Source organism: Ixodes scapularis, unplaced genomic scaffold (assembly GCF_016920785.2).
Source record: "Ixodes scapularis isolate PalLabHiFi unplaced genomic scaffold, ASM1692078v2 PGA_scaffold9__187_contigs__length_104089568, whole genome shotgun sequence".
Taxonomy (NCBI): Eukaryota; Metazoa; Arthropoda; class Arachnida; order Ixodida; family Ixodidae; genus Ixodes; species Ixodes scapularis.
In genome coordinates, this window is record NW_024609884.1 from 35,624,618 (window position 1) to 35,645,431 (window position 20,814).

The 20,814-nt window shown below is 48.6% G+C and overlaps 1 protein-coding gene across 1 annotated transcript in view; it reads right to left on the reverse strand.

The window, feature by feature from the left end:
* Positions 1-20,814, reverse strand: part of LOC8030154 (BMP-binding endothelial regulator protein) — a 251,568-nt gene that overhangs the window by 109,231 nt on the left and 121,523 nt on the right. The window contains exons 3-4 of the mRNA XM_029971089.4: positions 6,757-6,856; positions 5,347-5,429 (exon numbers count right to left, since the gene is read on the reverse strand). Coding sequence (XP_029826949.2) covers positions 5,347-5,429; positions 6,757-6,856 — 183 coding nt within the window. The remainder of the gene's footprint in view (positions 1-5,346; positions 5,430-6,756; positions 6,857-20,814) is intronic.

A 20,814-nucleotide genomic window follows, 5' to 3' on the forward strand; every position in this document is an offset into this window, starting at 1 on the left:
AAATAGCCTTTGCGCCATTCATAGCCTCCACAGTGCCAGAGAAACACACGACAGCCGGCACTCCTTGCAACGTTGAAGCTAGGGATGAGGCATGGCTATTCGATTTGGAGTATATATTCGCACACCCCTTTTAGTGCTCGCCATGCAAACTGGCAGGTGATCGGGACGTCTCCCCGACCACCCAGTAAAAGCACTATTCCGCGATATCCGGAAATCTTACAAAAAAAAAAAAGAATGAAAGAACATTTTGTTCAAGTCTGCAATCTAGTCAAGAAAAATATAGATACGTATATACAGTATATATATAGAGAGAGAAGAAGCCTAAGGACCGCACAGGGGTACAACAGAGCCTGAATCGAAGGGACTCGCAGACGAAACTGCGGAAACGCTTCAGCACACCTCGCGACTGAACCATAAAGAAGCTGGGTGTCTTATCGAGACGTCGACCACCTCTCCCGCTTTGAGGTTCCCTGAAGGCCCCAAAACGTGTGCGATCCTTAGCATACGATGACTCGGGAACGCGTATCAAACAGACGCGGACTTGTACACGCGCGGCGTATCTAAACGGAGCTCGTAATGGCCCAAATTCAATTAGACCCGCGAATCTCGCGAGCGGCTCCTCGTGCCGATTCGGGCGGGCCGGGGGCGGCCGAGTCAACTGCTGGGGCTCTTATCTGTTTCGGCGGACGCCTCACCTGCTGCGCCGAGCCGTGCCCGCAATGGGAGGGCAGCCGGGCGCGCGCTGCCACAGGCTTTCAGAGCACAATCTTGTAGAAGGACATGCACCCAGCCATTTGTCACTCTCAAGAGGACTCCGCCAAAGCAGCGTCCCAGACGAAAGCCATTCAAGGAGCGAGTCCACCAACGTCTGCCTGTCCGCGGCTTACCCTCGAGTGGCCCAGTGTTTATTTTTCGGAGATAAGCGGGCTCGAGAATCACTGCCACATTCTTGGGCTATACGTCGTCTGGCTTTGACTGGTAAACGTGCCTTAAGAAAAGTTCGCCACGCCAACAGGCGAAGAAGGCAGGAGATGGAGGGCAGAGCGACGCAAGGTCCGGGGGGCAAACGAGAAGGGCGGGGGAGGGGTCATGCTGACTTGTTTTGGAGTACACAGAATGTGTACCCCCGGCAGACTGCGAAGTAATCTCGGATATTCGGTATATAGCGGTGCCGCTAAGGAACGGAAAACGTAAGCGTGGAGTCTTTTATTTATTTCGTTAAATGAACGTGCTGATCTTACCAGGGGATCCTAGCGGAAGTAACAATGACAAGTACCAAAGAAACACACTGCAGTGCCGCAAACCAAGAGTCGCAATCTAACCAGAAGCAAACATCGATAAAGTCTAGTGATTTCCAGTAAGACTTCCGCTAAGCGAAAACGGAAAGATGTTTCAGCTTTTCAACTGCCTTGGTTGATCTTTCCGACAAGAAGGAAAGGTTGGCTGGTCAGTTCAATAATAAAATAGAGCTCATTTTTAGATTGACAAGTGCTGATTGTAAGGTGAATTGGTATAGTACGTGAGAAAATATGATCGCGCTTTAAGCGCAACCATGAAAGCTGCACCGCAATCATGTTTTGCTCATTTCTAGCCGTAGCATGCAGCTTACTTTCTCTGAGCCGGTCTCAAAAAAAAAAAAAAAATAATAATAATAAAAAAAAAACGTTATAGAGAGCTAATTGTATAGCTTCACAAGTAAGTGAGCCTTACACCAGACTTTCGAACAGTGCTCGGTGCACCGCAACAGAAAACCCTTTTTCGTTCCAAACAGGCCTGCCCATCAACCACTTCAATCGGCAACCGCTCAAGGAGCGATTCGTTCCGCATGTCCTCTCGGTTACACAAAGCAAGCTATCCATCAAAGCGCCCAATCTCTCTCAGCAACGCAATGAAGTTCATGCGACACGCTTGTGACACGCGAAGGCGATTAAAGTGAGGCAATCAATTCGCTCAAGATCGTCCACGCCTTTATGAGTGGGCAAGGTGCGAAGTTTATAATCAATAATCGCTCGCTCGCTGCAAGAACAAAAAAAGGCTCTATCAACATCGCAGTTACCTTCGCGGATAAAGCGAGAGCCGAACCAGCCAAATTCAGATAATTGTTTCCACCTTGCTATACCCGACTATATGCACGCGTATACGTAAAACGACAAAATGAAACAAGGAAGTTCGCCGTTCTCAAGGCGATTGGATCGTGTCTTGGCATGTAACTAGTATCCTGGAGGAACTCTTTTTATGTTTATTAGTCGTGGGGGCTGCCCATCAACGTCAGAAAACGCTGCCGTGTCGTTTGGTTAATTGTACGCCCACACTGCGTCAAGGTGTCGAATTTTCAACTAGTCCGCAAACGGCCTGAAACCGAGGGGCCCTCAAGAAGCCAGAATGCCTATTCGCTGACGCGGTCAACTCTGTAGCATAGCACTGACAAAGCCTGGCAGATCGTCACGAGAAGCGGCCGCCGAAATGGAAAAGGTGGAGCGGCACACAACGAATGAGAGAAGAGCCACGTGACTGGCGCCCTGCTGCGGCGAGACGCCGAAACGCAGCGCCTCACCGCAGCCGCGAGACTCTCAGGCGAGACGCGAGGACCCGAAAGTGTGTTTCGGGTCCTCGCCGCTACAAAAACTGTGCAGTGACTCCCAGGTTCCCCGAGAAATGGCTCTTCGATGCTCTGTGCTACCAGAACCTCGCGCTCCAAATCTGCGATAGGGCACTCTATGCCTCCATCGTCGAACTGCTAGGCTTTGTGAGTATAGAGGAGGCTGTGGTTGTAGCTATTGGAATGAATATTGGCGATTAATCTCTCGAGCTCTCCAAACCAGACGAACAAAGGTACACATGGGCCGGCTTGCTAGAAGCAGAGTCTAGACCATATGAAAGGAAGCACAGCGAATTCTAGCGCACGAGCAGAGTGGTATCGTCGATAGGTCTCTATTGCTCGCTCTCCCCAGGCTTGGCAAACCCATAGTATTAGCAGAGACGCTGTTGTTTCGAGCAAGTTGAAGTCACTTATAGAAAGCCAACCCTGGGCCAGTTTACTAAAAGCAGTCTCAAATAAGACTGCGTGACAGAAAGCGCTGCAATATACGAGCAGAGTGGCACGTGACGTCGAGTCTCAAGCACTCATGCGGCTTGGCAGGCTTTACTTCACGCTGTCTTGGCTAAGGTTTCCATACTCACTGCCAGTTTAAGAGACACAGGGTGCGGCCAGTCCTGAGCATATTATTATTTCTCCTCGGTCAACAATATTGCGAGTCGATAAAAACATTGATGAAATGCACGAAACGTGAATATAATAGTGAGTTTGAGTAGAAAGGAGCAAACGCAAGCGCTCTGCGTTTGCGTTGCGTGCTCCACACTCCGCATGCTCCATACGTAAGCAAAGCCACGAGCGTTACGGACGCTCGCTCGCCATCGATTTTGCGTGCATACGCAGCGGTCCCCTGCGTTCCCGTCTCGTTGCTCTCGCCGCACGCGGGACAGCGCGAGACTCAGATTGGTTTGACCAAATACCGGCCTTAGATTGCTTGGAGCAGTTTGCATGGGCACATTCTAGATGGTGGTGCGACTGCCTGCGTATTAGGGTGCCCACATACCATGTGCCGCGTCCAGGGTGGGGACAGCCGCCGTATTGGGTCAAACGTTCAGCTGCTCTTGTCGGCGCTTTCTTGGGTCAATGTAGTTAAATACATTCGCACACCCCAAAGAAGTAGGACTCGAAGTGTTCCTGCCATGTCAGATTGACCCAATGACGGGGGTCAATGAGTGTCTCCACCCTGGAAGATGGCGCTTGCATCGAGGCACCCTATTGCGTCTGCGTCTGCGTTCCGCTTTACTAGGAGCGCTGTTTTGACGCGCTCTGTAGCGTTTCCGCTAAAAGCTTGCGTACATCGCACACAGCGCTACCGCAATGGTCTCTACGCTATTCTAAAGCTCTCTCTTGTATTGCGTATACGAGCAAACGCAAGAACTGTGCGTTTGCGTTAGTGGTGCGTCTTTCACACTGTACGGAGCCCAAACTGCACTTTTGAATGGGCGCATGGTAACGACGTGCATGCGCAGCGTGGAGCACGCAACGCAAACACACTGCGCTTGCATTTGTTTCTATGCACAATGCTAAAACTCTCTAATAAACCAGGCCCCGCGTTTCTTCTTCAAGTGACTTAGAAAGACGGCCCTGGGCCCTGCGTGAGTGTCTCCAAGCGATCCAAAAGTTGCCGACCATAAGAGCTGTTCAACCGCGCACCACTTCGATGCGGACTTTGCTGCTTGGCATCAGACTCTTTCGCAGTCCCCGCTTTGGGCAAGTGCCCCAAAAGGAAGACAATGCCCCAGCACCCGCACCCAGCCCGTTTTCCGCCTCTTCGTCGTCCTCTTATGTGTTCTTCAATTTGCCAGCCTCCCGCTCGTTCCGACCGTGCCGATCGAGTGCGCGCTCCTCGACCGACGGAGGCTCCTGGGACGCACGCTTCCAGCGCACCACTTTTCTATCGGGATTGGCCGCTTAAAAAGCCCATATAATGCGGCAATTAGGGCAATGAAACGGAGATACGACGCGATACAGGGTGCGAGCGAGCACCGCTGCTCCCCTTCCCCCCGCGGCCTCTCTCGCCGACTCGATCGTCTCCCTCGATAGGCTTCCAGGTGGACCATCCCCATGGGGGTAGATCTGCGCGCAGAGATTCCAGCGCGCTCCACAGAGCGCGCATTCCAAGGAACCCAACATACTGTCTCTTTCTCCCGACGTTCCAGGAGCGCGAGGAATGTTTTCGACAGGCCGATGCGTTGCCTTCGAACGTGCTTTGCACGGATAATGACGTTAGTGCGTCGGAGGAGCAACGCAAATGAGGGAGGCGCCAAGAAGCTCGAGAGGAAAGGGAGGTATACCCCCGAAACTTGTGCCAAAGTCGTGGAAGAACGCGCGCTAAGATCCTCGATGAAAATTCAATAAGAGAAGTAAATATTTTTGTTATCCGATTCGCGCACGGGTCCTAAACTCGCTGTCCTGTCGTCAGGGCGCATGACCGGGAATCGCGGGGTGACGAAACATTTGAACAAGAACTGTCACCGAAGGTTTATAGGACACGCGCGCGGTTTTGGTTACTTGATGAATTCTGTCGACTGGGGCACTGGTATACCTGCAAAGAACGCATATCATGAAACGTATGCTGAAAAAGACGATAACTGCTTTTGAATAGGGATGAATACTGGATTCAGTTTAAAAGAGCGAGGCGGATGTAAAGCGGAAGTGGGCCTCATCAGGAAATGTTCGCCGAGCCCGCGGTATCCTATACACGAGCGTGCCACATACGCGAAAAAACAACAACCAAATGTTGAAATGTTCACCTGGCAGAGAAACCTCCGGCACGGATCGTGGGGATCGGTCCATTCCTCCGAGCTGCTGTACACTCTGCCGTTGTAGACACACCCTGCGCACACGAAGAAACGCCACCTCATCTTAGCCAGGCGTCCACAACGCCAAGGACAGAAGTTATGCAGAAGTTCCGCAGAAGTTCTGCACAAGCACTGCTCAATAAGATGACGTGATTGAGGAGTGCTTGTGGTTCTTCCTACATCCTGCTTGCGACGAAGTACCATTTTTACAATGTAAAAGTAACACATTATAAAAACACGCATGCGAAAAAAAAAAAGAAACAAAAACCATATCAATACGATTTACAAAAAGACGACTCTCCAAGCGATGTTTGAGTATCGACGTTTGCATGCATAATCGCGCTTGAAAAGGTCGTCTGGCCGAATATGCTTGTTTGGGCGTCACTCTGGCAATTTTGGGGCGTAGATGGTCTGTTGGCCAAGCAAGGCTAGACGATCAGACCATCTACACACGCTTGTAGCAAGATGGGGGCACCCAGAGGTGATACTTGCAAGCGTCTATAGCGCCCCCACGGTCAATCTTGATTTCGTCAACTGCTTTAGAATTTTAGTCGAGCAGATGTTTATGCAGCGAGAAGGAACTCCTCCTCGAGATCTAGGACGCCCTGTTCCGCCGCAGTATACACGGGGATATTTGGCCAGTGTTGTACATGGGGGGCCTCGAGTGCATCATTAATAATGGTGTCACAGTGGACGAAAGCAGATTCGGTACTATGTCCATCCAGCATAAAACCGTCGGGAGCAGGAATGCAAGTCACGACTCGGTTGCTGCGAAGCCGGTACTGAACATAGTTACTAACATAAGGAATAAAATCTACTGCGTCTTCCTAAACCTCAAATTCCCTGCTGCGTGCTGCACAGACGTTAACCCCAATACAACGCTATAATTGGTGTTATTTGACGCTTTAAGTCTGTACATTTCACGAGTATCATGTTCATACAAAACCGGAAAGATAAAATGTTTATGAGTTTAATTTTAGGTATTTTTTTTGCGCGAAAGGAAATCGAATAGGATAGCGCCAAAGAACGTACAAAAAGAACTTGTGTCCTTCGTTTCATCTACACGCTCAAAAAATGACGAAACAACACACAGACCTTCAGGATTTTTTTTTTTTTTTTTTTTTTTTGCCGAATAAGCGAAACGACGCACAATCACTTAGTTTACCGAGCTAAGAAAAAAAAGGCAAAGTAGTTAGCGTCTGCAAACATGGCCCCGTGGAAGGAAAGCGGGGGTCACCGGTTTGTGCGCCACGCCGGTTTCGTTGGCACGCCGAGCCTGGCAAATGACGACGCCCGTGCACGAACGTCGCGCTCAAGTACCTCGCCGAGAAGTGCCCGTTTTCTCGGAGTGCGTGTAATCACCTTTGCAAACGTCGCAGCACTTGTTTCCCTTGGCCTGCTGAAGGAAGTAGCAGCCCCTTGGCAGAGGACAGGTCTCTCGTCCGCACTGCACAACGCTGTTCTGGAGGAAAAGACGAACCCAGTCGAGACTCGGCAACAAGGCCAACCTTTGCATCACGCCGTCACATTACAAAGCACACCCAAGTGTTATGATGGCAGACGATATATCGTTCCGTTCCACCTTCTGGTGATTCTCATCAGCGAAGGATGGGAGCCTGGTCAACTTCACCGTCAATAGGCTTTTTTTGCGTGTGTATATATATGTGTATGCGTGTGCGTGCGCGTGTATGCGTGCGGGGAAGGGAGGGGGGGGGGAGGGGGGGGGGGCGTCTCTTAACTTCCAACGTGGTCAATCCGAGCACACAGGCTTGCGATTGAGTCTGGGAAGTCCGCAAAATAGAGCATAAGGACATGACGAGCTCGTCTGTCTCAGTTTTGTATTTTAAGAAGCATTAAAATGAAAGATTTCAAGAAAGGATAAACATGTAAGACGAAGACGAAACAACCACACCTCTCATGAAAGATGGTGTTGTATCGTCTTCGTATTTGATGACATAACAAAAGCTTTTTGTTTTGTGGTGTGCCTAATAACTTGTTACCAACATATAGCAAAACAGACTTCACAAAGAAGTTGCATGCCTGTATTTGAGGGTGTCGTTTGGTGACAACGCAAAGGTTTCGGTGGTCACGCCATGCTACGCCGGGGTTTCGTTTGGCTACTAAAAGGCCTTCGTTTTTGTTGGCATCCTGTTTCACTGGCGGGTAAAAGCTATGCAGAAAAAAAAAACAACAACAACAACAACTGCGGAATTAGGTTGAGGCGTGCGCACGTGCGGCAGTGGGAATGTGACGGAAAGGCCCTGTGACCGCTGCTTCCGTTGCTCTCTAGCGTTCGGGAAAACAATAAGAAGTCAAATACATTGTCTCTTCACCACTCCAAATACGTCACTTCACATGCGGCTGCGCAAATTTTCTGATTGCAATAATTACAGCTGTTCAGGTGCCGAAAAGAGGGAAGAACATCTCCAGGTTGCCATAAAGAAAAAAAAAGAAGATAGAAATTGTAAAAGTTTCAATAGAGCTTCCGACTAATGCCAATACTAATTTTCAGAAACGAAAGGAAGTGTGATCCAGGAGGAGAAGATATAGCACACTCTCACTTGACCAAAATGGCGAGCAGTTGACGTAAACAATTAGCACGCGCAGCCCTGAGACACATAGAAGTTGCTCAAAAGACACTCATGGCGGCAGAATGGATCCGCCCGTAGTGCGGCTCCATTGGCCCGTGCATGTGGCAAGTGTTCGCAGGTGGTTCGAGAAATGCACGGTGAAATTAACTACGCCCATGTTCTGAGCTTCGCGACTAGTTTCTCATCGCTGTTACTAGGTGATACAGTGGTTGCATAATCTACACAGTGGTAATCATGTGGCCTACCTCAATTTTGATCTAAACAAAAAAAAAAAGCCAACAGCTTTGGGACGTTGAGCATACGCAATGCCATTACCTGACGGGCGTTTGGGTGAGAACGTACTGACCTTTCCATTCACCAGGCTCCTTCCGTATATAAGTCGGTGAATGCTTCTTCGCATGTTTTGTAGTGATGAACCACGTACGTTTATTTAGAATCTCGCTATGGCGTTTTTTTATCGTTTTTTTTTCTTTGTACAAACGGTCATAATGCGTAGCTTATTCGAATTGACTATACACTCTCCGAATTAATAATAAATCAATTTATGTTTATTATTTTATTACAGCTACTAGCTTCGGCTGTTTTCTTACTTCTCATAATTTGGCAGTGGAAGAACCTGCGCGTAGTCGGGCATGTAAGTATGCGAAAAGATATGCTCTTAAATGGGAATAATTCTTCGTAATATTTGCTGTTTCTCTCATCGAACTCGTAAAAAAAAAAAAAAAAAAAAGGAACTTAACAGATATGAAACAAGGAAGGGGAACGTTCGAACAAGACTAGACCAATTACGTATCGACCACTCGCCCACACCGGGGGAATGGATCAATTAGACGGAAAAAAATATGTACACACTATATAAACGAAACATTTAAGCCCCTCAAAGGCGAATTGCGTAGCATTAACGCAGCAACCAACACGATGCAGTACTGCGCACGCAGGCGTGCTTTATAATGCCTCGAAATTTCGACATCGTGTTCATAACCTCATTTGCTCTTTATGCAAAGAGGCCTTCCTTGGTCGACGGCAATTGCGATACTCCAACAAACAAAAGCCCTAAAAAAAGAAAAGAAAAAGAAGAAAAACAACATGCATTTTAGAGCGATTATTTTAGCGGGCAAGGAAAAAGTGTAAGATAAGAGCTCTCGGTTCCCTCGCATTAATACACTTTATGACTTTGAAGCAAACCACTTCCAGTTCGCGGCACGCGAATACAAACGCGTACGTGAACGAAACGATTTGTTTTCTTGAAGCCTTCGGGACCTGTGAGCGCACACGAGGCGACCGAGCAGTTGCGAGAATGTGATGCACTGTTAAAATGAGAAAATGAAAACTTCTCGCAATGCACGCCCGGAATGATCTGCGGACCGACGAACAATGGAATCCTTGTGAACGCCAAAACACAGACCGAGGCAGAAAAAAATTCTGCGCCAACATGGAACCAAGAGAAGGCCAAAGATGGCACGGAAATCAGAGGAACGGATCACTCCAGGGGTTCTTTACACACACCTAGATAAGCTCAAACGAGGTCCGACTGTGGCGCGAGTTCGCTACGAGACTCGAGCGAATATGGTGCCCGTGCAAACGAGGGCGGTGGGGTGACTTGCCAGAATTCAAAACCAAATATGAAAAAAAAAAAAAAAAAACTGCTGGCAGTATAGATATACGTAGCCGACACTTCTTATCCGGTTAGGTCTCTATGCGGGACTTACTTGACTGGAATTCGAATATTTTCTCTCATATTACTTTCATCTCCTACCCTAGTCTCGAATGTGACTGAATTGTTCACCAGTACCGCAAAAGTTGACCGCGGAAACCATGCATTCAAGGACGAGAATTTTCGACGACAGCCGTCGGACCATGAACACCAGCGCGGACGAAAGAGCTAGGAAAATCTCGAAACGCTGCCACAAAAGTAAACAAATAAAAGAAAAAAAAAAAAGCAAATGAATAAATCGCACTGCCTCTGCACATCTCCGATCTAGGTCAGATGTTCACCCGGATGCGTTATAGCCCGGCGATATATCATTTGCTTATGTATTTACTCCCACGAATAAACATTTTAACGAAGTAAGCGCGCGCAAAAAGAAAAAGCTTTAAATATTAAACTTCTAAAAGTAAACTCAACAAAGTGCTGCAACACTGTTGCCAACTGCGCCAACAGCTACGACACAAAGCTAGCGCTCCCGGATCATGACACTTTAAAATCTCCCCCATAAAATATCGGCGCAGCACTCCGACCTCCCGGACCCCGCTGTCGATCTCTGGCAGCGGCAAAACTAAATCAAAAACTTGGGCGAGGCCCATATTTTGAGTGCACATCGGAAGGCAAAGTGCGCTTCGGGCACGGGCGCGCAGCCGAGCTGTGCTCACCGACGAGGCCGGGTCATCATACCGCGCGGAAGGATGGATCGAGAGATCCATCCTTCGAGGGAGAGGAAAGTCCCGACGGCGTCATGCCATAACAATGGGGATCATAAAAGGCGCTTGTAACCATTCGGTAGACTTCCAAAGAATTCCCGAGCGCGATGGAAATTCTGCCTAGATTTAAAACCCGCTAACCCAGCGCTCGAAAAACGACATTGATGGAACACACAAAATAAAAAATAAAATAAAAAAAAAACGACCGTTTTTTTTTTTTTTTTAACAGTCGGAAACATTTTTTATATTTTCCGGAAGAGGTTTTGAGTTTACCGAAATATTGATTTTAAGAAAACAACAGCCGTGACTGCGAACGTTTTGAAGGTTCGTAGAGTACTGCCAGGCATGCAAATATCACTTTTTGGCGGTCGCCTGCCAACCACATAGACAGGGAATGCTTTGGGGTGGTCACTATACGATCTGCATGGGATGGCCCGCAAAATAACGGAGCCATGATAGAATCGTGACACATGAATTATATTTACGATTGGGCGCTTAGCACGACTTGCCGCATGCCCCGTTATTCGGCGTAGACCACATTTTGTGGATAAAAACGGAAAACCTTTATATCGGCATGCGTTGCATGCGACGAGCGCATTATGGTAGATTCTAAACGTGAGCTTTGAGAGAAGTTCACGCGCGTGAAAGTACGCATACTGATATATCTCACTGGGCACAAACGTTTCGGGTGCATTATCTAAATTCAGTCAAGTCGTAGATATTGAAAACATAACTCCGCAAAAGGTTAGTGAACGAGACACTGATAGGCCTGATAGTGGCCGACCCTAAAACAAGGTAACAAAAAACGTTAAAGGCCGACAACCAGACTCGAGATTCTGCAAGGCAGAAGACCCTCCTCTCCACGCCTTCGGGCGAGGGAAGCGAAGGATGGAAAGAAGGGACCAAGAGGGGCGGGCATAGGTGGAAAGGGTAGGAGGGAGAGGAGGAAGCGGGCGAAAAGTGGAAAGCGCGAACTGGTCGTCGGTCTTTAAACGAAAAAAAAAAATTCTTTGGCGGTTGACTCCGCGGTAGGCATGGACTCCAGATAAACATCGCAACCAAACCGACCAGCTTAGAGTAAGCTGGTCGGTTTACATTACTGTAACGGAACGTTACAGTATTGCAGGCATTAAGCTGTATAAGTACAAAGAATAAGCCAGACTTGAAAACACCGATAACGGAGATAATATTCGCACCGCGCATGTCACATAGCAAGCATGCTGTTTTGTTCGACAACAAACTCAGTGGCCCCATCTATTGGGTAGCCCCGGCCCACTTCCGGTTCACGTATATTTCCTCATTTTATCATGCGAGTGAATTAGGTCTGACAGTGCGATACGTGGATATTTCTAGAACAAGGCGTGTATATTTGATACACTGCGAAACCCGCCGTCTAATTGAGAACCGGAAGTGGTTGGCGGCTATTTTCACAATGGCGCCACCACGTTCTAAGTCACGCGAGAAAGAGCGAATACTAATCTGTGGGTCGTATTGTTCTCGTGTATTCCAAACATCATGATAACTTATAAAAAATATATAATTGAGCGTTGTAAAGGGAATACCAACAAAAAAGGTTGGAGGTAAAGAAACAATGACGCACTGTTGTCTCCGCCTTCGGGGTAACATGAACCAACTCTAGGTAAGAAAAAAATTCACAGGGTCTCTTATGTTGTCCCTAAGATGACTGGAAGGCGAATGCCCAAGCGTCGATGTAAACGTGATAGCGGACCTTCGAAGACAGCGCGGTCTCTGACAACGCAATGTTGGCGCCGTTTCATTGGCTCACTCGGATCGTGGCGTCGGCTGTGGTCCCGGTGATAGCGAACCTCCGAAGACAGCGCGCTCTCTGACGACGCACTTTTGGCGCCGCTTCATTGGCTCACTCGGATCGTAGCGTCGGCTGTGGTCCCGGTGATAGCGAACCTCCGAAGACAGCGCGCTCTCTGACGACGCACTTTTGGCGCGCCGTTTCATTGGTACCATTCGTTTTGGTACCTTTTGTGTCGCCGACGTGTTTTCGCTCAAGGACTTTGAAGGTCGACTGAACGATGAGACATATAAGGCTTTCGCCTTATTAAAAAAAAAAATGGCTAAAGCGTTACAATACGCAATTAGTACTGCCGGGGTTGTTTTATTTGCTCTAATCCTCTTCTTTTGAAACTCTCGCACACTTGCCAATTCGTTTTCTTTTGTCTTAGTTGCATTTAGGTGTGCACAAAGTGTCGTCGTAAAACAAAACGGTTGACATATATCTGCCGGAAAAAGGATCTCGGCTGACACCCTCCCCCCAACCAAAATAAAAGAAGAAGAGGAAGAAGAACAACAACAACAGAGTCTGCAGAAAGGCAAACACCCCGCGTTTGAGTAAGAGAAACCGAGCCGGTTTTATGGACCTTCGAGACTTGAGTAAGGAAGAGTTAGTACAGAACAAGGCGTCGCATTTGCTTGACGAATATAAAATGTCACATATACAGCTTCAGACGTCCGAAGTGTACTTTGACAATAAGTTAGTTTTGTAGCTGCGTCTTTCGCGCCGCGTTCACGAAGTGTAATATGCTTGCTTGCCCACCTTCGGAATGCAGACAAGAGGTAGACACCTTCTTCGCGCTCGACTTCCCCAAGAAGGCGGTAGCATTGCTGAAACGTCAACGCCAGCTCATTTGTAATGTCTTATCATCATTTGTGTTTCAATGATTGGTAGTTTATTAAGCTGCCTACAATAGTAAATTTTGCACCCCCCCCCCCCCCCTCTTTTAGCTGTTATACCCGTGATGCACTTCTTTGCTGATAAAATACTGCTTCAAAATTTTTGTTTTGTTTTCGAGGGGGGGAGGGGGCGGCAATACTCAGAGCATGAAACGCTTTTATTGAGTGCCGACTAAACTATACCTATACAGGGTGTTTCCGCTAACTTCTGCCAATAATTAAAATAAGTTGGCACAACCAACGCGTCCTGAACCAACGCGGTAGTGTACATGGTCCTATGAGCCAGTCATGACTCATGATATATTTTTTGCAATGGTGTCATGCCGGCTATTTAACGCAGATGAATGAGATATAACTTTTAAAATATTAATTTGTAAGCCGATCTTCTAAAACAAACGTTTTAGAGTGTGTTAAGAAAGATCCCATCGTGCCGTTTCCATCAAAGTAGCTTTTGAATGCTTAACCTTTTTCGAACAAAAAAAAAAAAAGGCGTGAGATTAAAAAAGAAGATTCTTTTTCCAGTTTGCTGACAAAGTCACGCGAACTTTTTTTTTAAGCTTGGAAAAATTACACACAAAGGCTACCTCGATGGAAACGACCCGATGAGATGTATCTCCACGTGCTCTACAACTTTTGTAGTGAAGGGGTTTGTGCACAAAAAGTAATATTTAAACGTTATCAAATTACGAATACTTGAAAGGATGAAACATCGAGGACGGGGACCGGAAGCAGGACTTCTTTCCCCGCCCTCGATGTTTCGTCATTTCAAGGATTCGTATCTATTCACCAACACGCTCTTTTTCAATTATTACAAAATTAATCTGCGCTAAATAAACAGTTTCGCACATCGCAAAAAACAAACAAAAAAACTAGTTAAAGAGGACTGTGCACAATACTAGGTTGGTTCAACCAGCTTTTCTTTTAAGTCTTGGTGCAATTTAGTTGACACGACCCGTATAAATAAGGTGCTTCCATTCACTGTCGGTCCAACTACCTACCGAAAAAGAAAAAAAGGATTCCCAGCTGATATCGATATTCCAGTCGATAGGTCGCGATGTCTGCTAAGACCTACCGAGGGAGCTCCATTGACGTGCGTGGCCAACGGCGTCATATGACGTCACAGCTGACAGCGCGCGCGAGCGGGCGGGCAGGAAAGTGGCGCGTTGGCTCGTTCGATAGCGAGCCGATTAAGAAGAGCTTTTTCAGAGCGTGACAACATTTCTGAGAAATCTGGCCGCTAACGAGAGGCACTCACACACAAACACGCGCGCAAAAGACAGAACCACGCTCTCGCCTGTAGGAGGCACTGTCGGCCGTATATGTTCGAGAACGAGTGAGATCGGACATTTCGCTCCAAGCGCTGCGTGCCTTCGTTTTCTTTATATATACACGAAAAGAACGTGTAGTGTCAGAGCTTCTGCGTAGGTAGTTTAATTCAAGGTGTCAAGCTTGCCTTTTAATTGATTTTTTTTCTTCTTTAATTTTCGAACATAAACGGTTAACTAGGTAGCCTTGACGTATGCTAGATGCCAAACTTCGTTCACCGAGTTGAGACGAATGTGTTCCTACGCGTGCTCCGCATAGTTGTGAAATTTCGGACCGCGTCAGAGGCAGAGTGTTCTTCAGTACGTAGTAATGTCAAATGGCAGTGTTTCAATATAACATGTGCTTTTTTTTTAATATAAATTATTTGACAAGTGTGCCAACTCTTGGCACCTCCCCATGCTCAGAACACTCTCCTTTTCTTATCCTCGTAATATCAAATTTCGAAGCAACTAAATCAGTGGTCCAAACCACCAGGCAGCCTGGCGCATAACGCCGCCGGACATAATGAAACATTCCAAGGTTGCTTAAGAAACTAGATAAAGTTACAACTTTACCAAGACTCTCAGACAGAAACTTTCGTGCCACGTTTACTTATGTCATTGAAGTCAGCAGTTGCATGCATCTGTTGGAGATACTTCTCTGATCATGGACAACGTGAATTCTCCGGTAACTAGAGGCGCAAGTGCCCTCGCCGGGACAACAGGAGCGGAAACACAAGATCCGGTCTTACGTCTGTGGTCCCCACATGCTCCATTATCACTCAATTTCTAAACGAGTCCTTCAACCTCGCATTCCATTAATATATCGATTCGGACCATAGCTGTTAAAAAAAAACAAAAAAACTGTCAGGTGTACGCCGAAGAAGCATGGACGACGTTCGGCTCGCATTACAGCTGAATGTCCTTCGTGTATAGTACACACATTTGGTGCACGTGTTTTCTGCGAGCACCATTCTCCACCTCGGCGAGAAAAAAACTACAAAAAACAAACAAACAAAAAGGGACTCTGTTTAGCCCCTTAAATGACGCTTCGCTCGTCTCCCTGGCCCGACCGATCGGACCTATAAAGCGAGCGGCTCGCTCGATAGAAGGGCAGAAAGCTTCAAGGTGAGCTGTCGATCGGTTTCTTAGAAAAGAATGCTCCCAGCGACCACTAAACGTATACGACACTTGGCGACCGAGGGCCACGCGGTGACGTTGGGTCCGGCTTATCAGATTCGCCGCCGGTGCATCCGATTAAGTCTTCAGCGGCCAGGCAGCCTCCACGATATAATTTCCAGGAGCCAGATTAAAGCACGCACAGGCGACGCGTGAATACCCGCGAATGATCCCCGGAGGCCATGGTCCTGATGACTGTCCCGCTCGGAAAGCTGTCACGACAGCGTGCATTGTTTCTACGCGCGTGTTTGTAAAGCGAAATGGCACTAACCACGGACAGCCTTGCCTTGACACGCTCTTTGCTCAGATGCACAGATAGTAGCATGCTTGAATGCTTACATCACATTTAATAAGCAACTGAGTAGCGAGCCGCGAAGCTGTTTGTTTCACTTTCGCGATGGCGTTGTAGGCAAGCGTGCGTGGTCAATTGGTGGATTCACTGCTCACACTCGGCCACGATCGCATTTATCACGCCGTCCTGACGTTTGCTGCACCAATACGTCATAGCGACCTTGATATCTGCGCGCTTTATGCGAGGGTGTTAAAACGTACGCTTTAATTTATGTACCGATTTATCTTTATCGCGAGGTCGTCCTGACGAGGACCACTACAAACCACTGACAGGATTTCCCACACAAAGGCGTTTTCTGTCGAAGTAATAATGGCAGATTAGACCACATAATAATAATTAGGCGATAACAATGCTTGCATCGAATTGGGTGGAGTATACGTGCGCCGAACAGATCTAGAGAGAAACTTGCGCGTTTCCCCGTTCCTTTTTATCTCAAAGAAGGAGACAATTCGCTTGCGCAAGGCGGCCTCTAATTTTTGATTACGACCTGTGAAATTGGCAAGAAGCTCCATTCGTCTCACCTAGGTAACAGGAGTCGAGAAAAGGTGGGTCTGACAACTACTTGTTCCTCTGTCCCGCCTCTCTCGTGCCTTAGTTACAAGATTGCCAAAGAGGCGTGTTGTTTCTGTCCGCGAAAATGCAGCGAGACGGGTGTTCCATACAAGGCGCGCATTTACAAGCGGGTTCTCTCACGGTTCACGTTCCACGGAACAACCGCACAGTTTTCGATAGGACCGACGCTGACGGGTTGCGGGAAGCTGTAATAAGTGTTTGGATAAGACCGGAATACCAGCTAAAGAAGCAATTGGGAAAACGATTGCCCACCGTCGCTTTTATTGTGCGTGTATATATTTATATGTATATATATATTTTTTTTTCTTAATAGTCGAGGAGTTTTTTGACCGAAGCGCTGGCGGCGGTGACGACAAGGGTGCGCTGCCGGCCCGAGGTTGCCCGCAGTGGATGCAGGTGCTCGCGGCAGAGCGTCGGGGCGAAGAGCCGGCCCGCTTTGACCATGTCACTCCGGGCTACTTGGCGGCCCAAATCTGGGCCAGGTTCAGGGCGCTATCGGAGCGGGCCGCCGTCGGCGCTGCGAGTGCGGTCCGGGGCCGGCCGACTTACACCTTTCCCCGCGGGAGGGCAGCGAAGAGCGCGACCATAAAACTTTCCACTGGCCAGTCGGAGGGGTCTCCCGGGCCGACCGCGGCTGGGCTGCCGATAAGGGGGCCGCCATCGCTTCGCCCCCGAAGCCCCCAGGGCTCCCCCACAGCGGCCCGAGTCCCCCCTCCTTTTGGACGCCCACCGCTGCCCGTCGATATCTTTATGCCTCCTCCCGTATAAGATCACCGGATTCTCCGAAATGCCCCCTGTTCTTCTCCCCCCGCCGCTCGTACCAAAAAAGGAAACAACTGTACCGTACATAAACACAGTCGACTTGTGTTTATAATCTGGCCAGGAGAAAAGCGGTCCCGGTATGGAAAAAGGCGGCCGGCCCGCATGCGTGTTTCGCCTTCATAAAGAGAAATATGCCCTCGGAGTGGAATTCTTCCGTTGGACGACGCGTCCCTGGCGCTTCGAACGCCTGCCCTCCGAGCAGGCATGCAGAGGAATGCCGAAGGGGACTCGCGCGGAAGACGCCAAGGGACCGGCTCGAGCGTCCGCGATGCGAATCGGCCCTTCAAGTCACCACCTCATCGACTCCAGTGCCACTTCAAATATTGCTTAACTGACAATGTCTGCTCGTAAAAATAAACAAAGAAGAAAGGCTTATGGCGTGACTCCCGCCGGCTTGCCTGATGCATTATTATTATTATTATTTTGCTAATAGTATTTGCGGATTGTCACTGACACGCCACAAAATACCGCGCGTGGCCCCCTCCCACCCTATAGAAAACTGGCTATGGAACTGGTAGCAAGAACTACGCTAAACTGAAAGTGCGGTGAGAGCTACGCGCTCGACGGACCAGTAAATCGCCCCCTCCCCCCCCCCCCCCCCCCACACACACACACACACACACACTTTTCTCACCTGACCCCGCTTTCTGCGTGTGGGTATGCGCGGGAGCGTGATCACGTGGCGAAAGATAGACTCATGAATAGTTCAACGAGCACGCAGCGTCCAGCACGGCATCAGCTTAAAAAAAAAAAAAATTTTGGGGGTTTTACGTGCCAAACCTACGACGGGCATTTGGCACGCCTCAGCGGAGGACTGAGGATTAATTTCGACCACCTGGGGATCTTTTGACGTGCAACCGAAAGCTCGGTTACACGGCGCCTTCTCCGCAATAAGCCTCCGTCAGATTGCGGGCACCTCGGTGGGGATTCGAACCCGCCACCTGGGGATCCGTAGGCCGGCGCTCTCGCCTCGGAGCCACCGAGGCGGCACGGCATCAGCTTAGGTGTAAATATTGGGCAGGAGATCGAACCATAGGGGGCGCTTTATCGAGCTTGTTTTCCCCACAGCCCGGTGTTTACTAACACAGCATAACAATTTAATTGAAGCTCGCCTAGCACGATCCGGGCACGAGCGCTTCCCTCTGACCAGTGTTTTGGTCGCTCGGGGAGTGGCCTTCGAATCGTCATCTTTGATTTCTCCGATCAAAAACAAACGAGAGATTTGGGTTTATTGTCCACACAGCTGAAGCGTACCGCTAGAGGCGTGACTGTTCGACCTCCTCCCCAATAGCTGCTGACTCTCACCACTGGCGCGACAACGTCGAAGTTTGCCTGGCAGTTCAAAATATTTCGAGAAACGATCCGGCTCGCATAATGTGCACACGTGGTTTTGTTTGTCCATTGGTTCCAGTGGATCACGTCGCGATTATTTCGTACTTATACAGCAGGTGAAAACCAGTCATCCACCTGCTTCCACTACTCGAACTGGCGCGCAGGACCAGTCCCTCCCAAGGCTTTAAGCGCGCGCGGCGGGTCATGCGGACAACTAAGACACAGACAAAAGCACCTCTAAGAATACAATAACATAATAAAAAATACATGGGCCATTTACGAAAAAAGAAATCTCACTTTTGGCATTACGATCGAGCAGCTATATTGTAAAACGAAGTGCGCAAGCTGTAGGTGGACTGCGCGGAATAAGCTTGCACGAACACGACGGCGGTGCTTTTTCGCTGTTTGCTCAGGCAGAGTAAACACCACATTTTACCGGCTAAGCTGATGGGAAAGTAGTTTTATAACCACACTGGGAGTTTTTGATTACAGCTGTGATTATACTGTGAAAGAAAAAACGCGCAAAATCGGTGATCGCTCGTTCGTGCTGTGTCATCGCCTCCACCTCAGTGGAAGCACGCATAATATATTTGGAGTGTACAGCTATCAAACAAAATCACTGTATAGTACTTGCGGGTGTCCTTACGCAGCCAGTTACGTGTCCTCAAAATTTCCAATGGTTTAATTTCGGCAAGCGGTTCATCCTTGAGTAAACTGGCCCTTGAAATCTTTAAAACGTGCAACCTATGTCTCAGTTACACAGCGTTGACAGTGCAACCAGCCTCCGTCAATTTGTGGACACGTGGGTACCAATTTGAACCCATCCACAGGACCTAGCTCAGAACAAAAACGTGTGTGTGCATGTGTGTGTGTGTGGGTGGGGGGGGGGGGGGGTCTAAATAAGACGCAAAATGTTTCGATTCCGTCTGCTCTCTGCATTCTCGGGTATCGTAAGTCAATCGATTATGGTCGGCATTAAAGGGCAACTCCGACGAAAAATCGAACCAAATATAAATGACTGGTATCGCTTTAATGGCACGAAATATGATCACAGCCGAAATGTTACGTCAAAATGAAGCCACGTACTCCGCTAAAGCCGATATTAAAAAGGCAACCAGATGCTCTTTAGCAGGCGGTCAGCGGGTTAGCTGTTAGTCAAGCATCACTGGGCTAAGACGTAAGGTTGGTACCTTGGTTCTTTTCCCATGCCTTTCCTTCGTTGTGTAAAGTAGTGAATAGAGCTGCTTCTCGCGTTTTCCTATCTTTTTTTAGAGGTTTCCGTGAGCCTCCAGTGTATCTTTCCTTGTATATTAGAGCTCCGGCGCGCAAACTGTGCAATTAAGTTGTGCTGTTCTGCAATGCGCCACCGTATGAACGCACCAGATGCTTAGCTATGGCCCCAGAAAGTAGCGTCCCTTGAGCGGAGAACGAACGCTCTACAAAACGCGACACACGCAAGAGCGTCCACCATGTAGGTTCTCTGCTTTCAAATCAACCTAGCGATACTCCACCGCGCAAAAACTTGCGCATATTACACAAATCCGGGAGCGTTCACCTGCAAACGGCCGTACAGCGTGTGAAACTCACGTATGAAGGCCGGTTCTCACATGCAGCAAAGCGCTGATGTAGCGCTGCTCACGTGACGTCAGCTACTAATCGTCTGCCATGAGCAACAGCTTTGGCGGTGCGATCGATACAAAGCTGGCGAACGCTCCCGTCAGCATGCGCTTAGCGCGAGGTCGGCGCTATGCTTGTAGCGCTCCGCTGCATGTGTGAACAGGCCTTGATGCTACAGCATTAACGCCCTCCTTTATATAATGTCGCGTTTACACTCGCGGATTCGCACGCGGACCCGTGCAGGCGGAAAGTGGATTTTGGAGCCGGATGGCGAAATTGACTCGTTTGGAGGCGGAAAATCTGGATATGGGTCCCGGACTGATCCAGATTTTCCAGCAGCGACGAGTCGATTTCGGCCACCCGGCTCATAAATCCACTTTCCGCCTGCACGGGTCCGCCTGGGAATCCGCAAGTGTAAACGCGCCGTTATGTATACCATCCATTTTTATTTCCGTGAGCAAGAAACTGCACGCCTTGCGCCGACACTCAGTGGCCGCCACGGAACGCGCTCTTTTCCTCGAGTATA